The sequence below is a fragment of the Saccopteryx bilineata genome, unplaced genomic scaffold (genome assembly GCF_036850765.1).
Source record: "Saccopteryx bilineata isolate mSacBil1 unplaced genomic scaffold, mSacBil1_pri_phased_curated manual_scaffold_82, whole genome shotgun sequence".
Lineage (NCBI taxonomy): Eukaryota > Metazoa > Chordata > Mammalia > Chiroptera > Emballonuridae > Saccopteryx > Saccopteryx bilineata.
In genome coordinates this window covers 1-25,327 of record NW_027095501.1, presented here as the reverse complement: position 1 = coordinate 25,327, position 25,327 = coordinate 1, and the positions used below count along the sequence as shown (strand labels likewise).

The window sequence follows — 25,327 nt, the reverse complement described above, 5'->3', positions numbered from 1 at the left end:
GCGGAACATCAAGAGGGCAGTTTGGAATTCACGTATCTATCATTACTCAACTCTATGGTTACATATAAAAGAAAGGCAGTTATTAATTTTATAATATATGGTGAGGGGTGATGAGGAGAAAGAGGAGAAAGAATTGGAAAATTATTTCTTCTTCTGGAGAGAACTCAAGAAGGGAATCTTGCCAAGCCAAGTCCCTCATCCAGTTAAGGAGGTCATCAATTTCCATGCTGTAAGGTCTGAACAAGGTGATGTCTCTGAAAACCTAAGTGAGGAAGTAAAAAAATTTTGCGAGGTAATAATTGTTAGTTGCTTGCTGCTAGTGTCAAGTGAACAGAGTGACATGGTGATACATGGTCTCCTGGATGAGCCTCATGAGACGTGCTGGACTGGTTCCCTTCAAGTGGGAGGACATGTGGAGATTTTAAAATACAGAAAACCTGTTGGTGTAAGATTTTTAGAAGGATTGAATATGTGTGGTAAAGAGGAAGAGGGTTTGGAGAACATTCAGGAGGGAACTTCTCAGGCTGAGGGGCGGCTTCTTCCTGCTGTCATCCCTACCTATTTGATATTTCCCTCATGAAGTTCTCCTTGGGGTACTGGGGAGTAGGAGTGTAGGAGCATTTGATTGTAGGTAATTCTAGAGATTTCTCTCATCCTGGCCTGTAGGAACTTAATAAAGAAAGAGGCAGGTATTTGGAGATTAGCAATGCAGAGATAAGGAGGGTTGTATAGGGGTGTGTGGTGTGTGAAAGTTCTTCCATGGTAAAGTTAGAGATATTTTTTCCTGGCAGACCTGGAGAGAGCAGTTAGCTTGAGGTAAAAGAAATGTTTCATGTCCGTTTGTAGGCTCCAAGAAGACCCAGTGATCTTGTCCTTTTACTATGTGAAGGGTAAAAAGACTGAAACGCATTAAGAAGTGAATGCTATTTATTCTCCTAGTTCTTCAGGGATACAGGAGAGATTTAGGGTTTGGGGACCTGTAGAGGTTGAAAGATAGAATATAGGAGGTTTGCTGATATAGGGTTTCAGATTTTTCTGTTTCATGAGGGCAGGTTTCAGGGTTGATGTGTAGGGATAGGTAGATTTTTTCAGTTGTCTGATTGGCGAAGGTCTGCATGCAGTTCTGTAAGAAACTAGTAAACAAATGTAAGAGGCAGGGTTTAAAAGTTAGAAAAGTAAATAGGAGAGTGAGCGAACTAATAAAAGGCAATAGTAAAACGCCCAGTTTGTGTGAAACCACTGATTCCATGTTTACAAATTCGCTGGGCTTCAGAGAGAGAGAGAGAGTAAATAGGAATAAGACAGTGCAGTGTGGCTAGTCCCCTTGTCCCTAGAACTACTTTTGTAGAGATTTCTAAAGCAATAAGAAGAGAAATTACCTGTATAGCTTGTTTGGTCCTTACATTGATGGATAGTGTATTAGGAACTGGAAGAGGCTCATGGGGTGGGATTAGGTTGATATTTAGGGTGAGATAGATTAGAATACAGGTTTTTGTCTAATTAGTATGGATACACAGATAGGTGTTGGTCCCACACAAGTAGAAAGTTCCTGATTTGGTGAGGTAGGCTGAGAGGTGAATAGAGAATAGAAGGACAAGGGGTCGGTTTTGTTTCTCTGTTTCTGAGCTCCAGATGGTCAGGGTGGAGGAAAGAGTCATCCTAATAAGTAGGGAGGGTAGAGGATTGTTAGTTAAGGTGACTGATTAAACATTCTTTGAAAACCAGTTTTCTGACTGTACAAATTCTTTTTTCTCGGTACAAATCTCCTACAACCTGCACAAACCTTCTACAACTTACATAAACCTTCAACTTTCATGCACTTTCTTATCCAGAAATAACTGGCCTTCATAACAACTTGCTTTTCCTTTTTCTTTCAAAAGTATTTCCATACCATATACCATATTATCAAAACCATACAATTCCTTTCTAGTCAGAACTCTTGATTTAAAAAATTTTAACCTCTAGTGACAATCAAGTTGACTTTCTTTTTATCCTAGTTTCCCTTTTCCCAAAGCCTGATTAAAAGAGTCCTTAGTTTTTTTCATATATTTGCCATATGTAGACCAACCAGCTTCAGGTTTGTGATTGGAGTAAGGCATTCCATTTTTCTATTTTAGCAGCAGTGGGAGTTTTCAGGATCATGGTGTGTGGACCTGTCCATGTGAAAGTCAGTCCTTGGGTGATATAATGCTGGAAGTGCCTCTTGGACAGTGTTTGAACAGTTTGCTGAGTGACCTATAAAACCTGCAGGTACTTAGGGAAAGGGTGTTACATTTCCACACTTTGCAGTTAGAGTTTAAGTCCTAGTGACCACTGCTTCTAGCTGGAATTACCAGCAGGTCCCAGCCTATAATAGGCATGGGGCATTGAGATAAGAGGAACAAAGGAGATACTAAACATTAAATAAAGCAATAAAATCAGACTGTCAATACCCACAGTAGAGATCTTTGAGGGATAAATAAAACTTAAATATTCAGGCAAGGCATAGTAGATGGCCCTTGTGTTTACAAGAAATGAGATTAGCTTATCTGCTACTTGGAAGAAATACCTTAGGCTCATGAACAAACGATGTCCTTGGGCCTTCAGTGGCAATTCCCAGCATGCTGGGCAAGGTCAGGTCACAGGTAGCTGGAGCAGGGCTAGAAGAGACTGAACCCTCCCTCCATGGAGAAAGGGGGCAGCTTACCTTCTCGTGTCCCTCTTTCCACAGCACAGGTGTGTCACTGGTGGGGCTGGGAAGCCTGGCAGGCTTCATTCAGTTCAATGACCTTTCTTTCCACTCTGGAGTAGGGCCTTGATAGAATTCTATGAAACCCCTTAGGGTGCTGGAGCCAAAAGCTGGTATTTCCTGACTTCTTTTGGGCCTTATTTGCCTTTTCTGTTACTTCCTTGGTCATTATAGACCTTAAAAGCCATGCTCAGAAGATCTCACTGAGGGGCTTGACTAAGAGAGCAAAATTGGGAATTCAGTGTTTAAAGAAGCCTAATTAGACTGAGAAAAGATTTTATCTGTTGTGGTAGGTGGTTGGAGACTGTGGAGGGTCTGAGTTTGATCTAGGGTGAGACTTCAGGTGGTGGGGATTAAAGTAATGCCTAGATAGACTAGGGACTGAGAATAAAGTTGAGCCTTAGTAGAGAAGACAGGATAACACTTCATAGCGAGGAAGTTAAGAAGGGTGGTGGTGAGTCTCCTTGAGGCAGGCAGGAAGGGGCTGCAAAGGAGTAGGTTATCTATATATTGTAAAAGAGTAGTACTAGTTTTGAGATTGCATGCTGCTAAATCCTGAGCTAGTGCCTGCCAAAACAGGTGTGGGCTGTTTTTGATCCCCTGGGGTAAAATAGTCCATGTAAATTGCTCGGCTGCATTAGTGTCTGGGTAAAGGCAAACAGAAAGTAAGAGTCAGGGTGTAGAGGAATGGTAAAGAAGGCATTCTTGAGGTCTAGGACCATGAATTGAGTGGTGTTTGAGAAAATGTGTGACAGTAACTTGTAGAGATTAGGGACTACTGGATGGAGAGAAATTACTGCCTCATTGATTAGGTATAAGGCTTGTAAGAGGTGATAAGCTCCTGAAGGTTTTCGAACAGGAAAGATGGGGGTATTGCAGGGAGAGTCCATGGGGATGAGTAAACCTGGTTTATGAGGTGGGTAATTACTGGTTTAAGGCCTTAGAAACAGACACAGTTACACATTAAACAAAGACTTCACATATTATGAATTAAGAAATTTAAATGAGCGCACTTTACTTGTTTCAATTTACTAAAAATATTTTCTGACAAACAATGAGACAAGACAGATTATGTACTAACATAGCTTAATATACAATTATGTTTTTTAAGTTTTTAGAGATGGCAGGGAGTTGCCAGCAAAGAGGGGAGGAAGAGAGAAAGCAAACGGATGGACAGTGTGAGCAGCTGGATGGAAAGAAGGAGGGTCAGAATCTACAGGAGGAGAGAAGGATGTTAAAGTATTGGTGTGGTGCCACATGGTCAGAGGAGTCAAAAGGATTTAGAGCTCTGAGGAGAGAGGAGAGGGCAAAGAGGAAAGAGGCACAGTCACAGTTTGTAAGGAAGGAGGAGGGGTCAAAGAGGAGACAGACAGAACTGCAGTATGTAAGGAGGGAAGAGAGGTCAGAGATGAGACAGGCAATGCAGCCAGAGCCACAGCTTGCTTCTTTGGAGGGGGGAGAGGACAAAGAACACAGTGGAGAAGGGAGAGGCCCCTGGCCAGCAGGGGAGGAGAGAGAGAGACTGGTGAAAGGAGAAAACATGATTTAGTGAAGGGAAGAGGCTTTCTGGAGGGAAGAGACTCCAGCAAAAAGATTTGCTGAGAGACTAGAGAGGGGTCCCGAGAGAGGGGTGCCCCAGGGGTCAGGCAGGAGAAGGAGAGAGTTTGGGAGTCCGCGGAGAAGGAAAGATTAGGAGCAGAGGTTTTAGGTGAGGTTTCTTTGGCCAAACCGGCCTGCATGTAGAACAGAAAGTACAGAAATTAAGGACAGGAGAGAAGAGAGAAGAAAGCCTGCACGTAAGGAACTACTGATACCCTCCCCATCCGGTGGCAGAAATTGTCAAGATGTCTTAGGATATTGTAATTGGATGTCCCATTTTCAGGCCAATGGGAGTCATTGTTTAGTCTGTACTGAGGCCATGCCGTGTTACAGAAGAAGATTAATTTCTTCGGTTTGAGGTCTGAGAGACCGAGTTTGGTGAGGTTTTTTATGAGACATCCTAGAGGTGTCTGGTCGGAAGGCTTAGGCCCTGAAGAGCCCAGAGTGGAGACAGGTGAACAAGAAGGGGCGTCCCCACCTTTTGTCACTGTCTCAAGAGGAGAGAATCTCCATGTGGGGGAGTCGTCCCTGATAGATAGAGGTCGTCACCACCTGTCAGGGAGCTCCAAGGACGAGAAGTCCAAGAGAGTGGAGAGGTTTGGCTAGGCGCCTAGTCTTCCATGCAGTCCACTGAGACTGAGTCAAACCCCTCAAAACGTGAGGCGTATCAGAGAAAACCGTCCGACCAGAAAGGGGTATTTTTAGAGAGAAATTTAGAGGCCAACCAGGGAAGGGGAAGGGAGAAACTCCTTACCTTCTGGTCGAGCAGGGGTTCAGGACAGGGTTAGACTGCCGGCCAATCAACCCACAATTACACGTCCAAACAGAATCAGGGAGTAAGCCTGGGATGAGCTGCCGCTGCCCATTGCTTCCCTGGTTGTAAGTTTGGACGGCAAAGAGGGATTGTCCAGGCAGTTAGTACCCTGTCCCAGGTTTTGGCACCAAATGTTGGAATCCATGGGAGTCCAAAAGACCAGAGTCACAGGCTTTATTGAAAGGAAGAAAGGAACCCTGCCGGGCACTTCTCCCGGGGGAGAAGAGCACCGGTTACAGACTAGGGGTGAGTTATATAGTGTTTGGGAGAGCCTGAGGGGATACTGAGGCAAAAGTCCTGGTATGTTTGGAATGCTCCTCCTTGGGGGGCTTCGAGCATGTGGGTGTTGAATCAAAAGTCCTGGTGTGTCTGGAGCCCCTCCTTGGGGCAGCTTCTCAGCTTTTTGAAATTCCTCTGTCTCAGGGTCATTAGTCCAGTCAGGGTGAGGTCTGACAGATAAGCGGAACATCAAGAGGGCAGTTTGGAATTCACGTATCTATCAGTACATGGGTTGTTGTATGGCTTTCACTGAATTACATTTAAAAATATGTGGCATTCATGGTTCTCTCAGCCAAAAAGGTTCCTGACCCCTGCCCTATACCTACCCTTTGACTACAACCCTGGAATGCATTCCTCGACCCTATGCATCCCTGCTACATGCAGTATCAGACCGCAGAGGCCTGGTGCTGGGAGGCAGACGCCACACCCAGGGCACGAACTGCCATCTGAGGCAGGACCCTGGATGTATTCCAACAGAGTACACAGCAGCCCAAGGGCCCTGCATCAAACTTTGGCCAGAGCTGGACTTGAGATGCCCAATGCTGACACCAGGCCCCGACCCCAAGCCCTCACGCCAACGTCTCACACAGGGTGGGGGCCTCCGATCACAGATGATATCTTCACTGAAACTTCTTTACCTAGGCAGAAAAAAGATAGTTAACAGTAAATGATTCACATTACAATGACAATAAGGTCTGAGATGTCTTACTTCCTCACACTCCAGAGGTGACTCTTGAAATACATGATAGTAGATGCCAAACATAAGAAGAGACAGGCTTCCGTAAAAGCCATTCCTTTGCTGACAGAAATATCTTCCCTCAGACAGAACTACCTGAGCTGTCCTGGGCTAAAACATCAAATTTACAGCAACCTGGATCCACCTTACTTCCCCAACCTTCTCAGCCTCAGTTACTATCCACAGTTATTTTTAATTTATTTAAGCAGAACTATTTTTTTCTTTTCAGTCAACAATAGAAATATAAATTTCCCTCAAAACGAGTAAGCTATATGAACCGAAGAAAAAGCAACATACACACCATGCCCTGAACTCTCAGCAATAAAAAAATGTCACTGCACCATATTCCTACAGGAAAACACACAAAGCCAGGTTATTTTAAAAACCTCTCCATTCCTTCAACGGTCTGTGAATCCAGACTTCACCAACATCTATAACAGCTAGAGGAGCTCATTTTCATCACGTTAATCAGAAAAATTACTAAAAATCTCTTCAAAACATTCAAACCAGCAGACAAAACCCATTAAAGCTAAGCAGAAGCACATGCCACTGGAAAGCCATACAATTCAGACCACCCTGGGAAGTAACGAAGGTATGAAATTTAAAGAGTGAAAAAAAAATATCAACCACAGATATTTCATTATAGCTCCAAAGATGAAAAGAAATCCTACCATGACACACCGAATGATCACCCCATGGGAAAACCATAGTGATCACGCATGACAATATCCACCCATGTGAACTCCTTATAGACTATACTAGAAACCCGTAACTGGAAACATTGGTAGACACCTGAAACATGTATCCATAAAAACAATCAGTACACACACAAAGAAAGAAAAAGTAAATATATGCAATTCCAAACCTCCCATAAGCTCACAAAGCGACATAGTAGAACTCCAGGCAGGAAGCATCCACGGGAAGAACACAGAGCACTGTCACCAGCCAGCTGGATTTCCCAGTAAGTACTGAAACTTCGCACACCTGATAGCATCAAGTATAATTACGTGCTCATAATGACGTCAATACATATTATTCCTCATCTCGTGGCCAACGCCAAGAAACCTCAGGAACAACCCACCTAACAGACAGAATAACACACAAGCAAGGTAACAATTCTTTGTTAAAAAATGTCTGCTGCCAACTGATCTGGTAGTGGCGCAGTGAATAGTGTCAGACTGGGATGTGGAGGACCCAGGTTTGAGACACTGAGGTCGCCAGCTTGAGCGCAGGCCCATCTGGTTTGAGCAAGGATCACCAGCTTGACACCAAGGTCACTGGCTCGAGCAAGGTATCACTCGGTCTGCTATACCCCCCAGTCAAGGTACATATGAGAAAGCAATCAATGAACAACTAAGGAGCCACAACAAGGAATTGATGTTTCTCATCTCTCTCCCTTCCTGTCTGTCTGTCCCTATCTGTCCCTCTCTCTGACTGTCTCTGTTTTTAAAAAAATGTCTGCTGCCTTTCTTACCTACTAGAGCAACAGCCACCTCTCCGACCTCATGTTCTTGCTGATCCAGTTATAAACAAAATGGAACACAACACAGCAATCCACAGGAATCAAAGCAACACTGAGGAATCTATGACAAGGCAGTGCACAAAAGAAACTCTGAAATGCCATAGGAAAGACACATCTACAGACAAAAATGCTCTGCAAAGCTCGAAGCCATCCTCTCTCCTCACTAACAAAAGCTTCCTTTGAAAGTTCCAGAATTCCTTCCAAAGGATAAGCCCACAAACCCTATCGAATGCTGCTCTTCCCAACGTGTCCACAAGAGGGCGGCAGAGACGTCAATGCTGTTCAATCTGAAAAATCCTGCTCAGAGACTTACTTGCTTTATGGAACTTTTGTAAAAATGTGAACATCACTGTCCAGCAAACCTTCCTCATGGGAAATCTGTTCAGCCCCCTTGCTCGCTACTGCTCTAATGGGAGGGAAAGCGGACAGATATCTGCATAACAGCCACAGCACCTCTCTCCACACTACACACTAAAAACCTAACTGACCTCACTGTTTTCTGCATCAAGAGACTCCTTTTCTAAGGACCGTTTATACAGAAACAGCACTCCTCGGTAAAATCTCCCTCTCACTGAGCACACATAGAATACTCACTGCCATGAAGGATGAATTCACTTAAACAAGACTAACACATTCTACAGCCAGCTGTCTAAGACAAACAATGTTCTGAAGATGGCCAAAGTCACCAATTATTGGCACAGGGAAAAAGCAAGAGCTGACGGAACGACTAGATTTAACAAGTCAGTATGACAATAAAATGACACTTCTTTATGGATCCCTTCCTTCTACTCTTTGAAATGATGATGAGAAATCTTAAATCTGCGACAAACATGAGGACTTCCTCCTGGGACAGGAGAGCTTTGCCAAGCACCTCTCAGTATGGCCCACACACACCCATGACACCTACATTTCTAATAATAACTGCACAGAACCACAGTGACACCACAGGACAACATAACCACATCACGTCCTATGGTAGGAATCATGGAAACGTCAAAGTCTATGTTTCTCTATCAATCCTGACTTTCCCCCAAGAAATAGTCAACACTCCACCCTGACCTTTTGGGGTTATCATAAGGCTAACATTAAAGGAGGAGACAGGAATAATGGATGATTATCACTGAATACAATGCAAACAATAATCTCTGAATTACAGCATCATCTGAGTGAAGAACAGCTGGAAAGGAGTCCATTAGAATACAAAGGAGGCATCATCACACACTCATGGTGGGAAACAATACCTCCCCCTACAGCACACACCTCACATGCTGAGACCTGGAAAACAAGGTCTGGACTACCCTGAAAACAATGAGGACTCCTTTTCTGGGCTGATGTCACACTAGAATAACTGGATGATATCAGATAAGCACAGTCTCCTCAGACAGTATGTGACACAATGACAAACCAGAGACATCAGAAAATCACAGCCTCTTCTCAAACCTCACATAGGGCTCTGTGACACCTTTCCCAGTATACACCTTTCCATCACACCGTTTCCATTGTACACCTTATTGACTAAAGCATTCCTCCTCCAAACTTCAAATCCTACCCAGGGGACTCACTCAAGATTGCCTCCATGAGCTACATCCTCTGGGACGAATTTTAGCAGACTTGTGAAACACCACACAACGAATTCCTACCTCTCTTTGAATTCCAAGAAAGTCACAACAAAATTTTAACTTAGGCATGAAAGGACTCACAACACCAACTTCCTTTCTCAAGACACCTCATTTCTTCCTGTTTCCTGTGAACACTTGATCGTTCTTCAATGTCACACAGTCAATAGAATGTTCTTGTCTTCACCCAACTGTACTCAACCACTACACATTCTCCTGTCCATTTCAAAAGCAGGAAATGGGGCCTACACTCAACATCAAAGAAGCATGACAACCTACTTCACAATGGCCAGGCTTACATTACATGGTAAAAACAGGAACAGCTGGTGAAGCCTCCTCAGGAATAATGACATGTAAAGATGGACAGTCCTAGACCAAGGAAAACATACGTCACTCTAGAATCACAGAGACCCTCACCATGAGCACTGTGATCTCTAAAATATCAATGTACCCCATGTGTACTCGAAAAATCTCTCAACTCTTCACCTATACAGTCCATGTCCTTCTTTCCCCTAATTGACTCACCAAATAAAAACAAGGAACAATAGGAAGAAATATTCCATTCCTTGGCCTAATAGCCTGTATGGCTAACCATACACATCTCAGAGGACCTACAACTTCTCCTTCCCTCCCAAGCTCATCACTGGAATAGAAAACTGCAAAAAAAGAGAGAGCAAGAGAAACAACCTAGGAGACACCTGTTCTACCCTGAAATGTCTTCTTCAAGGTTCCACCACATGCCCCCTACAGGAATCATGGCATTGGAAGCACACACGCTGGCTCAGGGTCCACGCAGTTTGAATAGCTCCACTGTCAGCCTAGTCCCTCTCAGTCAACCACTCTGCATTCAATTCAAAAGCCTATGCAAACCACCAAACAACTGAATACTTTGATAAATTCCTATTTTTACTCATGAAGTCTTCCACCTACATTCCACCCAGAGCAACAAGCTTAAAATACCAGTATATAGGTGAAAGCACTGAACTCTTCAAGTGTTCTTGAGGCACACACACCACTCTGGATCCTCCCTGCTCTCAGCATTGCCTCAGGATGGTTTACAGGGGCAAAGGCCCACACGCTCCTGTCCAAGAGAATCCAGTCTCCACAAATTAGGAAAACCCCACAGTCAGACACTCAATGCAGCTGGTTCTGACTGGAGAGAACAGGATTCATCCAAACAGGGAGCCTGTTTTGAGGGCGTATTTATTCAGTACACAGAATGGGCTCTGACAGGACATGCAGGACTCAAAATGAATATTCAAATCACAGAAAGTCCTGCATCACCACATTCCACGTGCATTGTAGCACCAAACCCTATGATCAAAAACAGGGTGAGGGTGAGTGACAGACACCAGGTGCAGACACAGTGACAGAAACCAGTGAAGGCCCAAAAGAATGGGCACAAAGCACTGTACTGTTGTGTTCTCACATACACCTTGCCTCACAACAGTCTCTCCCCCCAAAAGCACACACATGGCGACAGAGATATCAAACCTAAATACATTACTTCTCTGTGCTACCTAAACACAAAGCTTAAGAAAGCATAAACTTGCCTAACGCCAACCATGGTCACTTGAACAGAGATCATCCTGAAAGAGATAAAGTATCAGAGGCAGGTGCCAACAAAGCTCCGCTGTGCACACAAAAACGGTGTTGACAGCAAATAGTCTCTAGTTCATGAGATGCCGACCTTCAAAATCTGTCAATAGAAGTAGGCAGCCAGGCCCAGACATACAATTTCCTAAATGAATTAGCTATCCTCCCCGTAACTGAGTCCTGTCGTCACTGTGGGACTGCAAAAGAAAGCACCTAAGAAAATCCTCCTGAGAGTCCCAAGATCATGAACCATTCACTCCTGCAATCCTCCCTGCTCTGGACTCCACTTCAACACCTGCTCTCTCCCAGCCCCTTACAATCTCCGCCTTGCTCCCTCCTCCATTCCTAGGACATGAAATAGCCTGCCTGGAAGACAATCTCTCACTCTCAAGTTCTGAATCACAATGGTCTACCCTCACCTTGGATCCCAGGATACATCCTAGACCTTAGTTGCAGCCTTCTCAAGTTCTCCTTTCTATGTGACATTTACAAGGACAGAGACTGCAATGACTAGTGACCCAGGAATCACATTGTCATCACACCATCAGACATGGAGGCACCACTGCACAGCAAATATGTCCTCAAATCCCCTAAGACTCACTATGGGGATATAGCCACAGGGCATCAAACTAAGGATCCTCTCTTGACATGCACACTAAAGAAACTTTGGGGAAACTTTTGAAAATAGGTAAATAGAAAAAAACCCACAGTGGACACTGAAATACACAATTCCCTATCCCCACAGACAGCATCAGAGATGCCATTTCATAATCCCGTGAAACAAGCAGCTGAGAACAGCCTCCCCAGGGCTACCTCATTTCAATATTCTATGAGACTCCAGCCTAAGAGCCACCCCTTGACCTCTTAAGAATCCTCCTCACAGCTGCTCCTCTCCAGGGAACACTCACAGACTGAGCGGCGCCTCTCCTCTCCTCCCTCCCCACCTCCCCCTCCGCACCCTCTCTCTTCCCACAGGACCTGCGCCCAATGCGGTAGCGGGCACAGGCACTGCGCTCCGGACTCCCCCCTGACCCCGTCTCCGAGCGCCCTTCCCTGCGACTCCCCCGCTCGGCCACAGCGGCCCCCACAGACTCCCCCAGGACCTCCCCCAACCTAAACCCTTCCTCGCTTCTGTCTCCCCACAGGGACACCCTGGACACCGCCCGGACTCACCGCGAAGTTTTCACGATGGGTCTATGACGCCAGAGGGAACCGTGGGCCCTAGTCAGACCGGCTGGAACGCATCCCTATAGGCTGACCACTGAAGACTCCACAAAAGGGGACCATTCCCCCCCCAAACAAAAGTGAACGACCCTGGCCGGTTGGCTCAGCGGTAAAGCGTCGGCCTGGCGTGCAGAAGTCCCGGGTTTGATTCCCGCCCAGGGCACACAGGAGAAGCACCCATCTGCTTCTCCACCCCTCCCCCTCTCCTGCCTCTCTGTCTCTCTCTTCCCCTCCCGCAGCGAGGCTCCATTGGAGCAGAAATGGCCAGGGCGCTGGGGATGGCTCCTTGGCCTCTGCCCCAGGCGCTAGAGTGGCTCTGGTCACAACAGAGTGATGCCGTGGAGGGGCAAAGCATCGCCCCTGGTGGGCAGAGCGTTGCCCCTGGTGGGCGTGCCGGGTGGAACCCGGTCAGGCGCATGCGGAAGTCTGTCTGACTGTCTCTCCCCGTTTCCAGCTTCAGAAAAAAAAAAAGTGAACAACCTCCCTGAAGACTCCATAGCTCCATAACGAAAGGTAAAAGCCCCCATTTACATGTAAGGTTTTTTGAGCCAAATACACTCTCATCCTCGTTCCCACAGAGCTATTAACCTCAATTTAGGCTAAGAACCGGTTCTAAGAACACCAACAGGCACCTCCTGCGACAGGACAAATCTGTCTTCATGTGCACAGTGTGCGCCCTCACAGACAGGGAGCCGGCGGAAAGCGTCCACCCAGTGGGCTCCAACTGAACACAGACCACAGCTGACAGAAAACCTCAGAACACAGAAGGGAAAAATCACAGAAAGTAAATGGCATGAGGTTTCTCTCCCCTCACAGCCTTCTCATCCTAATCCAGGGCACGTTTTTTATTACAAAAGTAACCTATCTTTGCCACTGAAGGATACCATTTCTACATTCAAAGTTCACTGAGGGGAGAAATACTATTTCTTCCATCACAACGACAATGAGACATGAAATAAATTTTCTTTCACAGAAAATGCATGAGCAGGCTCTTCTCTGAACACTTCTTTCTAACATACCGAGCAGCCGCTACCCATTGCAGAAAGTCTGCCATAAGAAACCCTCAGCTCCGTCTCTAATCCCTATTCCCTCTCCTTCACTCTTACTTACCTGAAACCACCTTCACCTCCCTTTACTCCATTCTCTCCTCCCGGCACCCACGACAATGAGTCTCCAAGGCAAAGGAGACCCATTGTAAAGCTAGAAGCCAAGGCCAGGGCCACTATCACAGCAGCCTGGCCCATGCAGGTTCGCATTGGATTTGGACAGTCGGTAAAGAAACAATGGAGCCACAAACTGGTGGGCCATAGTCTTTAATCCTAGCTTGCACCCGGCGGGCAAGTAAAAACACACACTGGGCTCCAAAACCCAATCACATTCAGTGCTCACAAAGCCACTGACTTATCCGAGTTTCCTAGAATCAAAGGTTTCTAGCTCACCAGCCTTATTCTCCTCAGTTCCCCATCTCCTTCCTTATCCCGGATACAAAGTCTGTACAACCTGGCATCTCACTCAACACTCTGCCATCTTGGCTGCTTTTCCTGGCCTCCTCAATGTGGCCTCCTTCTGCTCTCTGCTCTGCTCTCTCCTCTAATCATACCAGGACCCAAGAGCGCAAACTCTCGTTCTACCCCCATTTTATATTGTAGCTTCACAATCTCTAATCCAATATACAAAGTAGGGAAGAACCTAATACAAAGTCACTTCTCTGAGACATGATTGGATTGTACCACCCCACATCCAAAAGGGTAGGAAAGGCTTAATCCCAAAACCAAGCCCCAGGCTACAAGGATTCTGCCTGCCTTTAGCCCACCCCAACACACATTAATATCACCTGGGCGACGGCCTCCTCATGTTATCTTTAACAAAGTGAGCATAATACATTTTATCTGCCCAACACCCATCGTGAACAGCATCACCTCCATTTTGACCTCTTCACAACCATGTACCCACAAGAATACACTCAGAGGAAAGCTATGAGACAGCATCAGGTGAGCTGTGACCCAATGACCCCTTCACTTCTCCATGACCCTAACCCTCTCCCTTCCTTGATACACCCCAGCCCCCTGCTCGAATGGCCTCAGCTTCCCCATGGGCTGCTTTGTCCTCCTCCCTCTACCAGGAACCCAACTTGCTAGACACAGCAATAATTGACTTCCTGCATTGTAGAAAGCTTCCACCATGCTGGGTCACTGCAACTCTATGTCCTGCCCTCTCAGGACCTATTTGCACATCACTTCACTGCTCCCCTGTCAGACCACCCATCGCGGGGCTCCTCTTCTCCTCAGAGCCTCAGGGATCCAGTCTGGGTGGCACCCTTCCTTCCAACATGCTAAACCCTCCTGCCCTCTGTGTTCAGTCATAGAAAGGATGAACGCTGACTCTATCTACCTTGGATTCACACTACTAAATCTCTCCCTCACAAACTCAACAGCACTCCAACACTCCACACACCCACAACACACGGGAAAGAACAGGTAACCTGAATAACATTTCCTGACAACATAGGCGGACAGCTTTTTTTCCCCCCACGATGCAACCAAGTTATTCACTGGCCATGGAGTGTTGGCAGAGACCACCCGACACTACTTGGCGGATCACACCCACCCATATAGACTCGCTAAAGTCAGTGGGCCCTGCTTTCCCACGGACTCCTCCACTGCCCCTGCAATGGACCCCATGAGTTCCCTTTAAATTATTGTAAAGCTAGCAGCCTTCCGGCCCATGCAGGTTTGCATTGGATTCGGACAGTCGGTAAAGAAACAATGGAGACAAAAACTGATAGGCCATTTTCTTTAATTCTAGCTTGCACCCGGCGGGCAAGTAAAAATACACACTGGGCTCCAAAACCCACTCACATTCAGTGCTCACAAAGCCACTGACTTATCCGAGTTTCCTAGAATCAAAGGTTTCTAGCTCACTAGCCTTATTCTCCTCAGTTCCCCATCTCCTTCCTTATCCCAGATACAAACTCTGCACAAACTGGCATCTCATTCAGCACTCCTCCATCTTGGCTGCTTCTCCTGGCCACATGGCCTCTTTCTGCTCTCTGCTCTGCTCCCTCTGCTCTCTCATGCTAATCATCTCAGGAACAAAGAGAGGGCAAGCCCCCGTTCTGCCCCTATTTTATAGTGTAGAAATCCAAACCTTTAATCCAATATACAAAATAGGGAAGTCTCTAATACAAAGTCACTTCTCTGAGGCATGATTGGATTGTACCGCCCCACATCAAAAAGGGTGGGAAAGGCTTAATCCCAAAACCAAGCCCCAGGCTACAACGATCTTGCCTGCCCCCAACACACATTAATATCACCTGGGCAATGGCCTCCACGTGGGCAATGTTATCTTTTACAAAGTGAGCATAATACATTTTATCTGCCCAACAATTATGGACCAACCTCCCGGCTGCAGGGTAACCCAGTGATCGCTGACTCCCTCCTTCAGTGGGTGAGATAAAACCCCATGTTTCCTCTTCACTTTTCCTGCACTGATGCCTGTCTGTAAAGCCAGGAGGCAGGGCCAGAACTACTATCACAGCAGCCCGGCCCATGCAGGTTCGCATTGGATTCGGACAGTCGGTAAAGAAACAGCAGAGCCAAAAACTGATGGGCCATAGTCTTTAATTCTAGCTTGCACCTGGCAGGCAAGTAAAAATTCACACTGGGCTCCAAAACCCAGTCACATTCAGTGCTCACAAAGCCACTGACTTATCTGAGTTTCCTAGAATCAAAGGTTTCTAGCTCACCAGACTTATTCACCTCTGTTCCCCATCTCCTTCCTTATCCCAAATACAAACTCTACACAAACTGGCATCTCACTCAGCACTCCACCATCTTGGCTGCTTCTCCTGGCCTCCTCCAAGTGGCCGTTCTCTGCTCTCCTCTGCTCTCTCTTCTAATATTAATCTCAGGAACCAAGAGGGCAAACTCTCATTCCGCCCCCACTTTATACTGTAGCTTCACAACCTCTAATCCAATATACAAAGTAGGGAAGTCTCTAATACAAAGTCACTTCTCTGAGGCATGATTGGATTGTACCACCCCACATCAAAAAGGGTGGGAAAGGCTTAATCCCAAAACCAAGCCCCAGGCTACAAGAATTCTCAACACACATTAATATCACCTGGGCGACGGCCTCCATCTTTAACAAAGTGAGCATAATACATTTTATCTGCCCAACACTGTCTATCCTATTTAATGATAGCACACCTTTAAAATGTAAGGGTAATTTTTTCCTGCAGTCCTCAGAGCAAGCACATCAGCAGAGCAGAAGCCAGCCACCCACATTGTTGTTATTATCACAGTCCTTGTTAGCTATTTTATTCCTGTCCATGTAAAAGAAATTTCAGTATATATAGTATATACATTTTTACTTTAAATCAGTCCCACAGAATTCCCCAGTTTGCGTTCGCGTTCTCGTCCTCCCTAATCTATCACCAATCAATTTCATGTAACCCTCATGTCTTCAACTTTGATTCTGATGTACAAAACACTGGTCAAAATGCCATTTGCCAGATCATTTTTTCAGTCGCTGAGACTTTGATTACCTGCAATTGTCAACAGTTTGGCTACAATAAACTCATAAATATTCTACAGGTCTGGACGTTGCTTAAGTTGACAAGGGAGACCTGGGATGGAAAGGCTCCCTCCCCTTACTAAATATCTCCAGGGACATGCCGCCCCTCCATGGAATCAGAGCCACTCTATAGAGGGAGGGCCCCTCACTCGGAAGGTCACCTAATCCAAGGAGGGAGATCTTCTCCAGGGAGTTATCCGCTCTCCCGACAGGAGCTCCTGTCTAGAGGCTGGAGCTCTTTTCCAGGTAATGACCCAACCACAAGGAAGTATCCTGCCCTCTCAGTCCACGCCCGGCTCCTTGGAGCCCCGCGCCATCCCCGCCCCGCGCTGTTGGCGTGCCTCACTAGCCCTGCCCCGCGCCACCCCGAACAACGCCATCACCCCTGCACCGCGGGAACCCTGCCTGTCTTTTTATCTCATCGCCATCCACCCTGCCCTGTGCAGCTTGGCCCCAGCCGCCCCACTTCTCGCAGTCTCCGCCCCTCACAGCTAGGCCCCACACTGGCCCCACTTGTCCCACCCTGTTTGCATCCACAGCCCCAGGCTGTAAACCCTGCCCCACGCCTTCTGCGCCTCAGGCCGTCTGCAAGCCTTGCTGCCCCACCCACCGCTCCCTCATAGTCCCCGCCCCCATCCATCACTGCACCACACCATCCCCACACCTGGCCCCACGCCAACCCCACCCCGTGCTGTCCCCCCCTCTCACCATTTCCACCCCATGCCATGCCTAAAGCAGAAGCATGCAAAGAAATTCAAAGTGAAAAAAGGGGAAAAGACACATTGGTGGTGCAGAAGTAGGTTGACGGTTTTTTGGTTACATGCACCCAGATAGCAGCAGAGGAAATCACTTTCTGGTGACTTTTACCTAGCTGTTATTTTCAAGATGCACAGGAGGTGGCAGCAAAAACATAGTTGTGGGATTTTTTCCTAGAGAGGTCCACTGTGATGTTGATACAAATATGTGTAAAACAGAGTAGCATACCCCCTGGCTGGACGGCTCGGTTGGTTGGAGCATCGTGCTGAGATGCAGAGGTGGCTGGTTCAATCCTTGGCTGGAGCACATACAGGAACAGATTGATGCTTCTGTCTCACTCTCTCCTCTTCCCTTATCTGGATTCAATGAAAAAGAAAAAAAGAAAAATAATAAAAATTAGACAATGGCACTGCCCACAGCATTAAATGAGAATCCAGACCTGGTAATGATTCCTATTTTAAGACCCTCACATGCTTCACCTTATCTATTGCTCCCATTTGCCGAATGAGATAGGGATGATTATCTCCATTTCACAGATATTTGAACTAAAGACTGATTCTAACATAGTTCAAAGTCCAGAACCAATGGTTCAAGATCGGCCATAAGAGCGCACACTCACATTGTCCTGGACAATTTGAGCAATCCAAGTACTCCTTGCAGCCTTGTGTTGAATACTGTACTTTTTAAAAGTTTTTATATTTTTAAGAAAACCTGCACATAAACTGATGGTTCAGTGTTGGGCAGATAAAATATATTAAGCTCACTTTGTTAAAGATGGCACTGCCTACGTGGAAGGCTGTCACCCAGGTAATGGTATTGGTTGCCCTTCTTGCTTGGGATGGGCATTGTAACAGTGGATTTCATCTGTGTAACAGTGGATTCCGTCTGATCTTTTTCGTCTGATTTTTGCTTAACTCATCTTGGCTTGTAAAACAATAACTGGCCCACCCGGCCCCTAGATGTTTGCCCAGGCTCCTTGAAGAAGCCGCAGGCATCCGGTGTTTGATTAGGGGCTTATCGGAAAGGCAAGGCTGCAAGCATCTGAGGCAATCAATTGTTGCACTCGCCGGGTAAAATAGACACTGGAGACGTTTAGAGAGTTTAAACAAAGTTTTATGGCAAAGAAAAAGCAAAACCTGCGCAGGGGTGAGCTCAGGCGGCAGTCACACCGAGCGCCTACAATTTAGGGGTTTTTATAATGTAGCAAGCAAGCGGTTCATACAGAAGTGAATTTTGCGTTTAGCACTTGGCTCCCCCAAATTAAATTTTAGTCAGACGTGCCTTAGTAACCAGTCATACAGTTGAAAGCCTCCAGCTGGAAAAGTCCCTATCTATCCTCCAGGATTGGGTTGCACTAATTATCCTGGGAGTTTTATGACTTTCCTATCTCAAGGACTCATCTATTCCTAGTCATCCTGGGAGTCTAACACCTTCCTTACCTCAAGGACCGGGAATAGGTTATGTCACATCAATCACCCTGAGAACTGTTACAACTCCCCTCCATGAAAATAGGTATAAAACTGGCCTGCTGAAGTGGCTCGGGGCTCTTGGCCATTTCCTTGCCTTGGGCCCGCTCGCGAGTGTAATAAACTTTTTTTTGTTTTACCCTGAGTCTAAAATTCTGTTGGTGCATCCTCGGTCAACATTTGGAGGTCCCACCGAGATCCCGCTTCCTCGCAGATTACGAGACACACGCCTGATGCTTGGTAAGTGAAACTGGCGGTGGCTGTCAGGCAGGGACGTGATTCCCTCCTGGATGCGACAGACAGACGTGTTAGGGGGTCGCAGGCCACGACTCCGGGGGACGCCCTGGAGTGTGAGGACGACCAAGGACGCTTGGAAGTCCATCTGCTATCTCAGACAGAATCTGTAGATTTGTTGCCAGTTTCCAACCGAGCTCGTAGGTCCGGACCGTTAGATTTATTTTTAGTTTTATTTTGCCGTTCGCGGCGCAGCCGGCTTTGTCTGTTTGTTTTTGTCAGTGTCTTATTTGTTGCCTTCTTTCTGTCTTTTTATCTCTTTGAAATTAAAATGGGACAAGGAGCTTCCACCCCACTGTCCTTGACTCTGTCTCATTGGTCTGAGGTTAATGCCCGAGCTCATAATCTGTCTCTTCTTGTTAAGAAGCGCAAGTGGCAAACTTTCTGTACCTCCGAGTGGCCCACCTTAGGAGTGGGTTGGCCGACCACTGGAACCTTCCACAAAGACACCATAAAGGCGGTTAAAGCAGTCATCTTCAGTCCAGGACCTCATGGCCGTCCGGATCAACAGCCTTATATTTGGGTTTGGGAAGACCTGACCGACAATCCTCCTCCTTGGATCCAGCCTTTCCTTCCTCCTCCTGCACCCTCCCTCCCAACAACCCTCTCCACCACTCCAGGCCCTCCCAGACCTGCTCCAACTCACCCAGACCTCTGCTCTATGCTTTCACTCAAACCTCCGGAGCCAACGACGCCTACTTCATCCCTGTATCCTCCCCTTCCCTCCTCTGTTCTCCCTGAATCTCAAACTGACCTTATTCTTTTTGATTTGGGACTCCCGCCTCCCTATCCCAGGAATGTCCCTGCTGATGCTGCTGGTTCCCAGCCTGAGGCCCCACATCAGAATGAACGGGGACCATCAGGAGAGGGTCCAGCCCAAGGTACCCGGAGCCGGAGAGCACAAACCTCGGATGACGTGGCCGTCACCCTGCCCCTTCGGCCTTTAGGACCCCCTGTCCCTGACGGTCAAGGGAGAGACATGCTGGCACTTCAGTATTGGCCCTTCTCCTCCTCAGACCTATATAATTGGAAAAACAATAATCCACCTTTTTCAGAGGACTCTGTCAAACTTACTGACCTTCTTGAGTCTCTTATGTTTTCCCATCAGCCCACTTGGGATGACTGCCAGCAGCTCTTAGGTATCCTCTTCACCTCCGAAGAAAGAGAACAAATTCTCCTCTAGGCTAGGAAATTGGTTCCTGGACCTGATGGTCGTCCTACTCAACTCCCCAACCTTATAAATGAGAATTTTCCCCTGAGGCGGCCTGACTGGGACCCTAATGCACCTGAAGGTAGGCGGCAACCCTTACTCTATCACCAGACTCTGATGATGGGTCTCCGAGCGGCAGCGAGATGCCCCACTAATTTGGCTAAGGTAAGAGCATTAATTCAAGGACCAGAGGAATCCCCATCCAGATTCCTAGAGAGACTAATGGAAGCCTATAGGAGGTATACCCCTTTCGACCCTGAGTCTGAAGAACAGAAAGGGGCACTGGCTATGGCTTTTATAGGACAGTCGGCTACTGATATTCGGAGGAAACTCCAGAGGATGGATGGGTTACAGGACATGGCTCTGAGAGATTTAGTCAAGGAAGCTGAGAAAGTGTTCTATAAAAGAGAGACAGCAGAGGAAAAGGAGCAAAGATTAGAAAAAGAATGTGAGGAGCAGGAAAATAAGCAAGATAAATGGAGAAATAAAGAGTTAACAAAGATTTTGGCTACCGTAGTAGGGAAACAAGATAGAAAAGGAAAGCATAGTACCTCAGGCCCAAATCAAAAACCAAAATTAGGACCTAACCAGTGTGCCTACTGTAAAGAAGGACACTGGGTCAGGGATTGCCCTAAGAAGAACAAAAAGAAGACTGAGGAAATCCTTGCCCTAGGAGATTAGGGGCATCGGAGTTCGGACCCCCTCCCTGAACTCAGGATAACATTCAATGTGGAGGGGACACCAATCGACTTTGAGGTGGATACAGGAGCAGTTTACTCCACCTTGCAGAACCCGCTGGGCCCCCTCTCAAACAAAAAATCCCTGGTTCAGGGGGCAAATGGATGCCAGCATAGGTCATGGACAACTAAAAGGACAATGGACCTGGGGAGGGGAAAAGTACAGCACTCCTTTCTGGTCATACCAGAATGCCCTGCCCTGCTGCTGGGGAGGGATTTGCTTACCAAGTTAGGGGCAAGTATTGACTTCAAGCCCCAGGGACCAGAAGTAAGATTCAGTAACCCTCTTGTCAGTTAGCCTATTGTGACCATGCTGACCTTGTCTGCTGAAGATGAGTATAAACTGTATGAGACCCCTGCCCCCGGACCCCATTCAACAGAGGACAGGTGGCTTCAGAGCTTCCCAGAGGCCTGGGCAGAAATGGCAGGGCCAGGATTAGCTGTACAAAGGCCTCTGGTGGTAGTATACCTAAAGCCCTCCGCCACCCCCGTAAGGGTCAAACAATACTACATGAGTAGAAAGGCCTGAGAAGGCATTAGGCCTCACCTCAAGAGGCTACTAGGACAGGGGATCCTGAGGCCTTGTCAATCAGAATGGAACACCCCCCTGCTACCGGTAAAGAAACCAGGGACAGGGGACTATAGACCAGTCCAGGATTTGAGAGAGGTTAACAGTCGAGTAATGGACATACATCCAACGGTCCCAAACCCTTACAACCTCCTCAGTACCCTCAGTCCTGACAGGAAGTGGTATACAGTACTGGACCTGAAAGATGCCTTCTTCTGCTTGCGCCTGCATGAGGACTGCCAACCCCTGTTTGCTTTCTAATGGACAGACCCTGAGAATGGACTCAGTGGACAGCTCACCTGGACGCGGCTACCCCAGGGCTTCAAGAACTCTCCCACCATCTTTGACGAAGCGCTGCACCAGGATTTGAGTGCTTACCGAGCCTCCACCCCTGAGGTAACTCTGTTGCAGTATGTTGATAATCTGTTACTTGCAGCCGCCACCAGAGAGCAGTGCAAACAAGGAACTGAAATACTGCTTGCCGAACTGGCCAAACTGGGATACCGGGCATCCGCCAAAAAGGCCCAGATCTGCCAACCCGAAGTCACCTTCCTGGGCTACTCTCTCCGAGACGGTAAGAGATGGCTAACTGAGGCGAGGAAAAAGACTGTTACTCAAATCCCGCCTCCGAAAAATCGGAAGGGCCTCAGGGAATTCTTAGGCACAGCAGGTTTTTGCAGACTATGGATACCTGGCTTTGCTGTACTAGCCGCCCCTCTTTACCCCTTGTTAAAGGATGGAACTGAATATACCTGGGGAGATGAACAGCAAAAGGCCTTTGACCAAATCAAGAGGGCACAGTTGTCAGCCCCGGCCTTGGCACTCCCCAACATAGAGAAGCCTTTCACTCTCTATGTAGACGAGAAGGAAGGGATAGCTAAAGGAGTATTGACTCAGTCTCTGGGACCCTGGAAACGGCCAGTAGCCTATCTTTCTAAGAGGTTAGATACAGTTGCAAAAGGGTGGCCGGGGTGCCTACGGGTGATTGCCGTTGTGGCCCTCCTAGTCAAAGATGCTGACAAACTGACTCTGGGCCAGAAATTGACTGTTGTCGCCCCCCATGCCCTGGAAAGCATAATAAGACAACCTCCAGACCGCTGGTTAACTAATTCCCGCATTACTCATTACCAAAGCCTCCTGTTAGATAAAGACAGGATCACCTTTGGCTCTCCAACTGTTTTGAACCCAGCCACCCTGCTACCCAGGGAGGAGGGGGGAACTGTCCACCATCAGTGCAGGGATATCCTAGCCGAGGAAGCTGGGATCCAGAAAGACTTGCGGGACACACCATTGCCACAATCTGACTTAATTTGGTATACTGATGGAAGCAGTTTTCTGTATGAAGGAGAACGCCGAGCTGGGGATGCGGTGGTAGACAAGAAAAAAATAATCTGGTCAGAGAGACTTGCCCCAGGAACCTCAGCTCAAAAGGCAGAACTAATAGCTCTAACAAAGGCCTTGGAACTAGCTAGTGGTAAACGGGCCACCGTCTACACGGACAGCAGGTACGCATTTGCTACTGCACATGTGCATGGGGCAATTTACAAAGAAAGGGGCCTGCTTACATCAGCAGGCAAAGACATTAAACACAAACAAGAAATCCTAGCCCTCTTAGATGCTATCATGCTCCCACGGGAGCTAGCCATTGTCCATTGCCCTGGGCACCAGAAAGGGCAAGACCCAGTAGCAAAAGACAACAGGAGGGCGGATGAAGAGGCTCGAGCGGTAGCCATGAGGACTGCCTCCAACATCCTCACTATAAAAGCAGAGCCATCCCCCACCCTGACCCACTTAGAGGAACCTGAGGATGTTCAGAAGTTCCTCCAGATGGCCCACCATCTTACCCACCTTGGGACTGACAAACTGGTACAACTGCTTCAAGATGATAAAACATTGACCACCCCCGAGAAGAGGCAAATAGCAAAGGAAATAGTCAAAGCTTGTAAGGCCTGCCAAATGGTGAATGCCTACCCAACAAAAGGAACCAGTGGAACCCGTCTCCGAGGCACCAGACCAGGCCAATATTGGGAAGTAGACTTCACTGAGGTAAAACCTGCCAAGTATGGACTAAGGTATCTCTTAGTTTTTGTAGACACCTTTTCAGGATGGGTAGAAGCCTTCCCTACCAAGCATGAGATGGCAGCGGTGGTAATTAAGAAGATTATGAAAGAAATCTTTCCTAGATTTGGCCTTCCAAAGGTAATAGGGTCTGATAATGGACCAGCATTTGTGGCCCAGGTAAGCCAGGGGGTAGCCAAAATATTGGGGATTGATTGGAAACTACATTGTGCTTATAGACCCCAAAGTTCAGGACAGGTAGAGAGAATGAATAGAACAATTAAAGAGACCTTAACTAAATTAGTCATAGAGACTGGCCATAGAGATTGGGTAATGCTCCTACCATATGCTCTTTTCCGGGCTCGGAATACCCCTTCTGCTAAAACTAACCTAACCCCCTTTGAAATACTTTTTGGAACCCCTCCACCTATTTGGGATTTATCCCCCTCTGACTTAAATATCCCAAATACCCCTTTGTCCATTAGGTTACAGGCCCTGACCAGAGTACAACATTGCCTATGGAAGCAGTTGTCTGACCTTTACCAGCCGGCAGGAGACGGGACCCCACATCACTACCAAGTCAGGGACTTCATCTACGTCCGGAGACACCAACACCGGACCCTCGAACCCCGCTGGAAGGGACCCTACCAAGTCCTCCTCATCACACCCACTGCTGTAAAGGTCGATGGCATCACTGCTTGGATCCATATTTCACACCTCAAGCCTGCTCCTGCTCCTGATGACCAGTGGACAGTGGATAAAACAGATAATCCCCTCAAGCTGCGTGTCCGCCGCCGCAACAAATCCCCACCAACCGACCCGGCAGACATGGCAGGTGATATCGGGGACCAGTGACATAGTATGGGAAGTGACTTCCAATGACTATCCCCCCTGGACTTGGTGACCGTCCCTGTATCCAGACCTTTGTCAACTCGCAGCGGGGTTAAAAACTTGGGATATTCCTACTGTTGACCCAAGTGACCCACCTCCCTGCAAATCTGGCCAATGCCTGTGTGGGGGAAATGGACCTACAGGACGGGGGTTTGGGTGTGCGGATCCGAAGCTAAGGGCAGGCACTAGAAGGACTGATTTCTATGTTTGTCCTCGCGATGGTCGGAATCAGAAGGTTGCTTGGGACTGTGGGGGTTTAGGGGACTTCTATTGTAAGGCATGGGGATGTGAAACTACTGGAACAACTTATTGGAGACCTACCTCCTCCAGGGATGTTATTACTGTAACTCAAGCCACCTGGGGAAATACTCCAGGGTTGAGTAAGTCCTCCTCTTGCCTGGGGGATGGGAATCCTACAAATTGGGGATATAATCATGCCAAGGCCACTCGGACAGTCATGTGGTCTGGAGCGGGACCATGTACCAATTTCACCTGTAACCCACTGAATATTACATTTACACACCATGGATGAAGACAGGATAATACATGGCTAAAAGGCAGGCAGTGGGGTTTAAGAATGTATGTGTCAGGATTTGATGCTGGATTAACGTTTAAAATTAAACTCCAGATAGGCACCGCTGGAGGCAGCCCATTAGGA

General features: G+C 47.3%; 1 protein-coding gene across 1 annotated transcript in view; it reads left to right on the top strand.

Annotated features, from left to right (window-relative positions):
• Window positions 1-24,633, top strand: part of LOC136318368 (uncharacterized) — a 45,715-nt gene extending 21,082 nt beyond the window's left edge. The window contains 2 exon segments of the mRNA XM_066250703.1: window positions 20,153-23,958; window positions 24,307-24,633. Coding sequence (XP_066106800.1) covers window positions 20,153-23,958; window positions 24,307-24,633 — 4,133 coding nt within the window.
• Window positions 24,634-25,327: the final 694 nt, after the last annotated feature.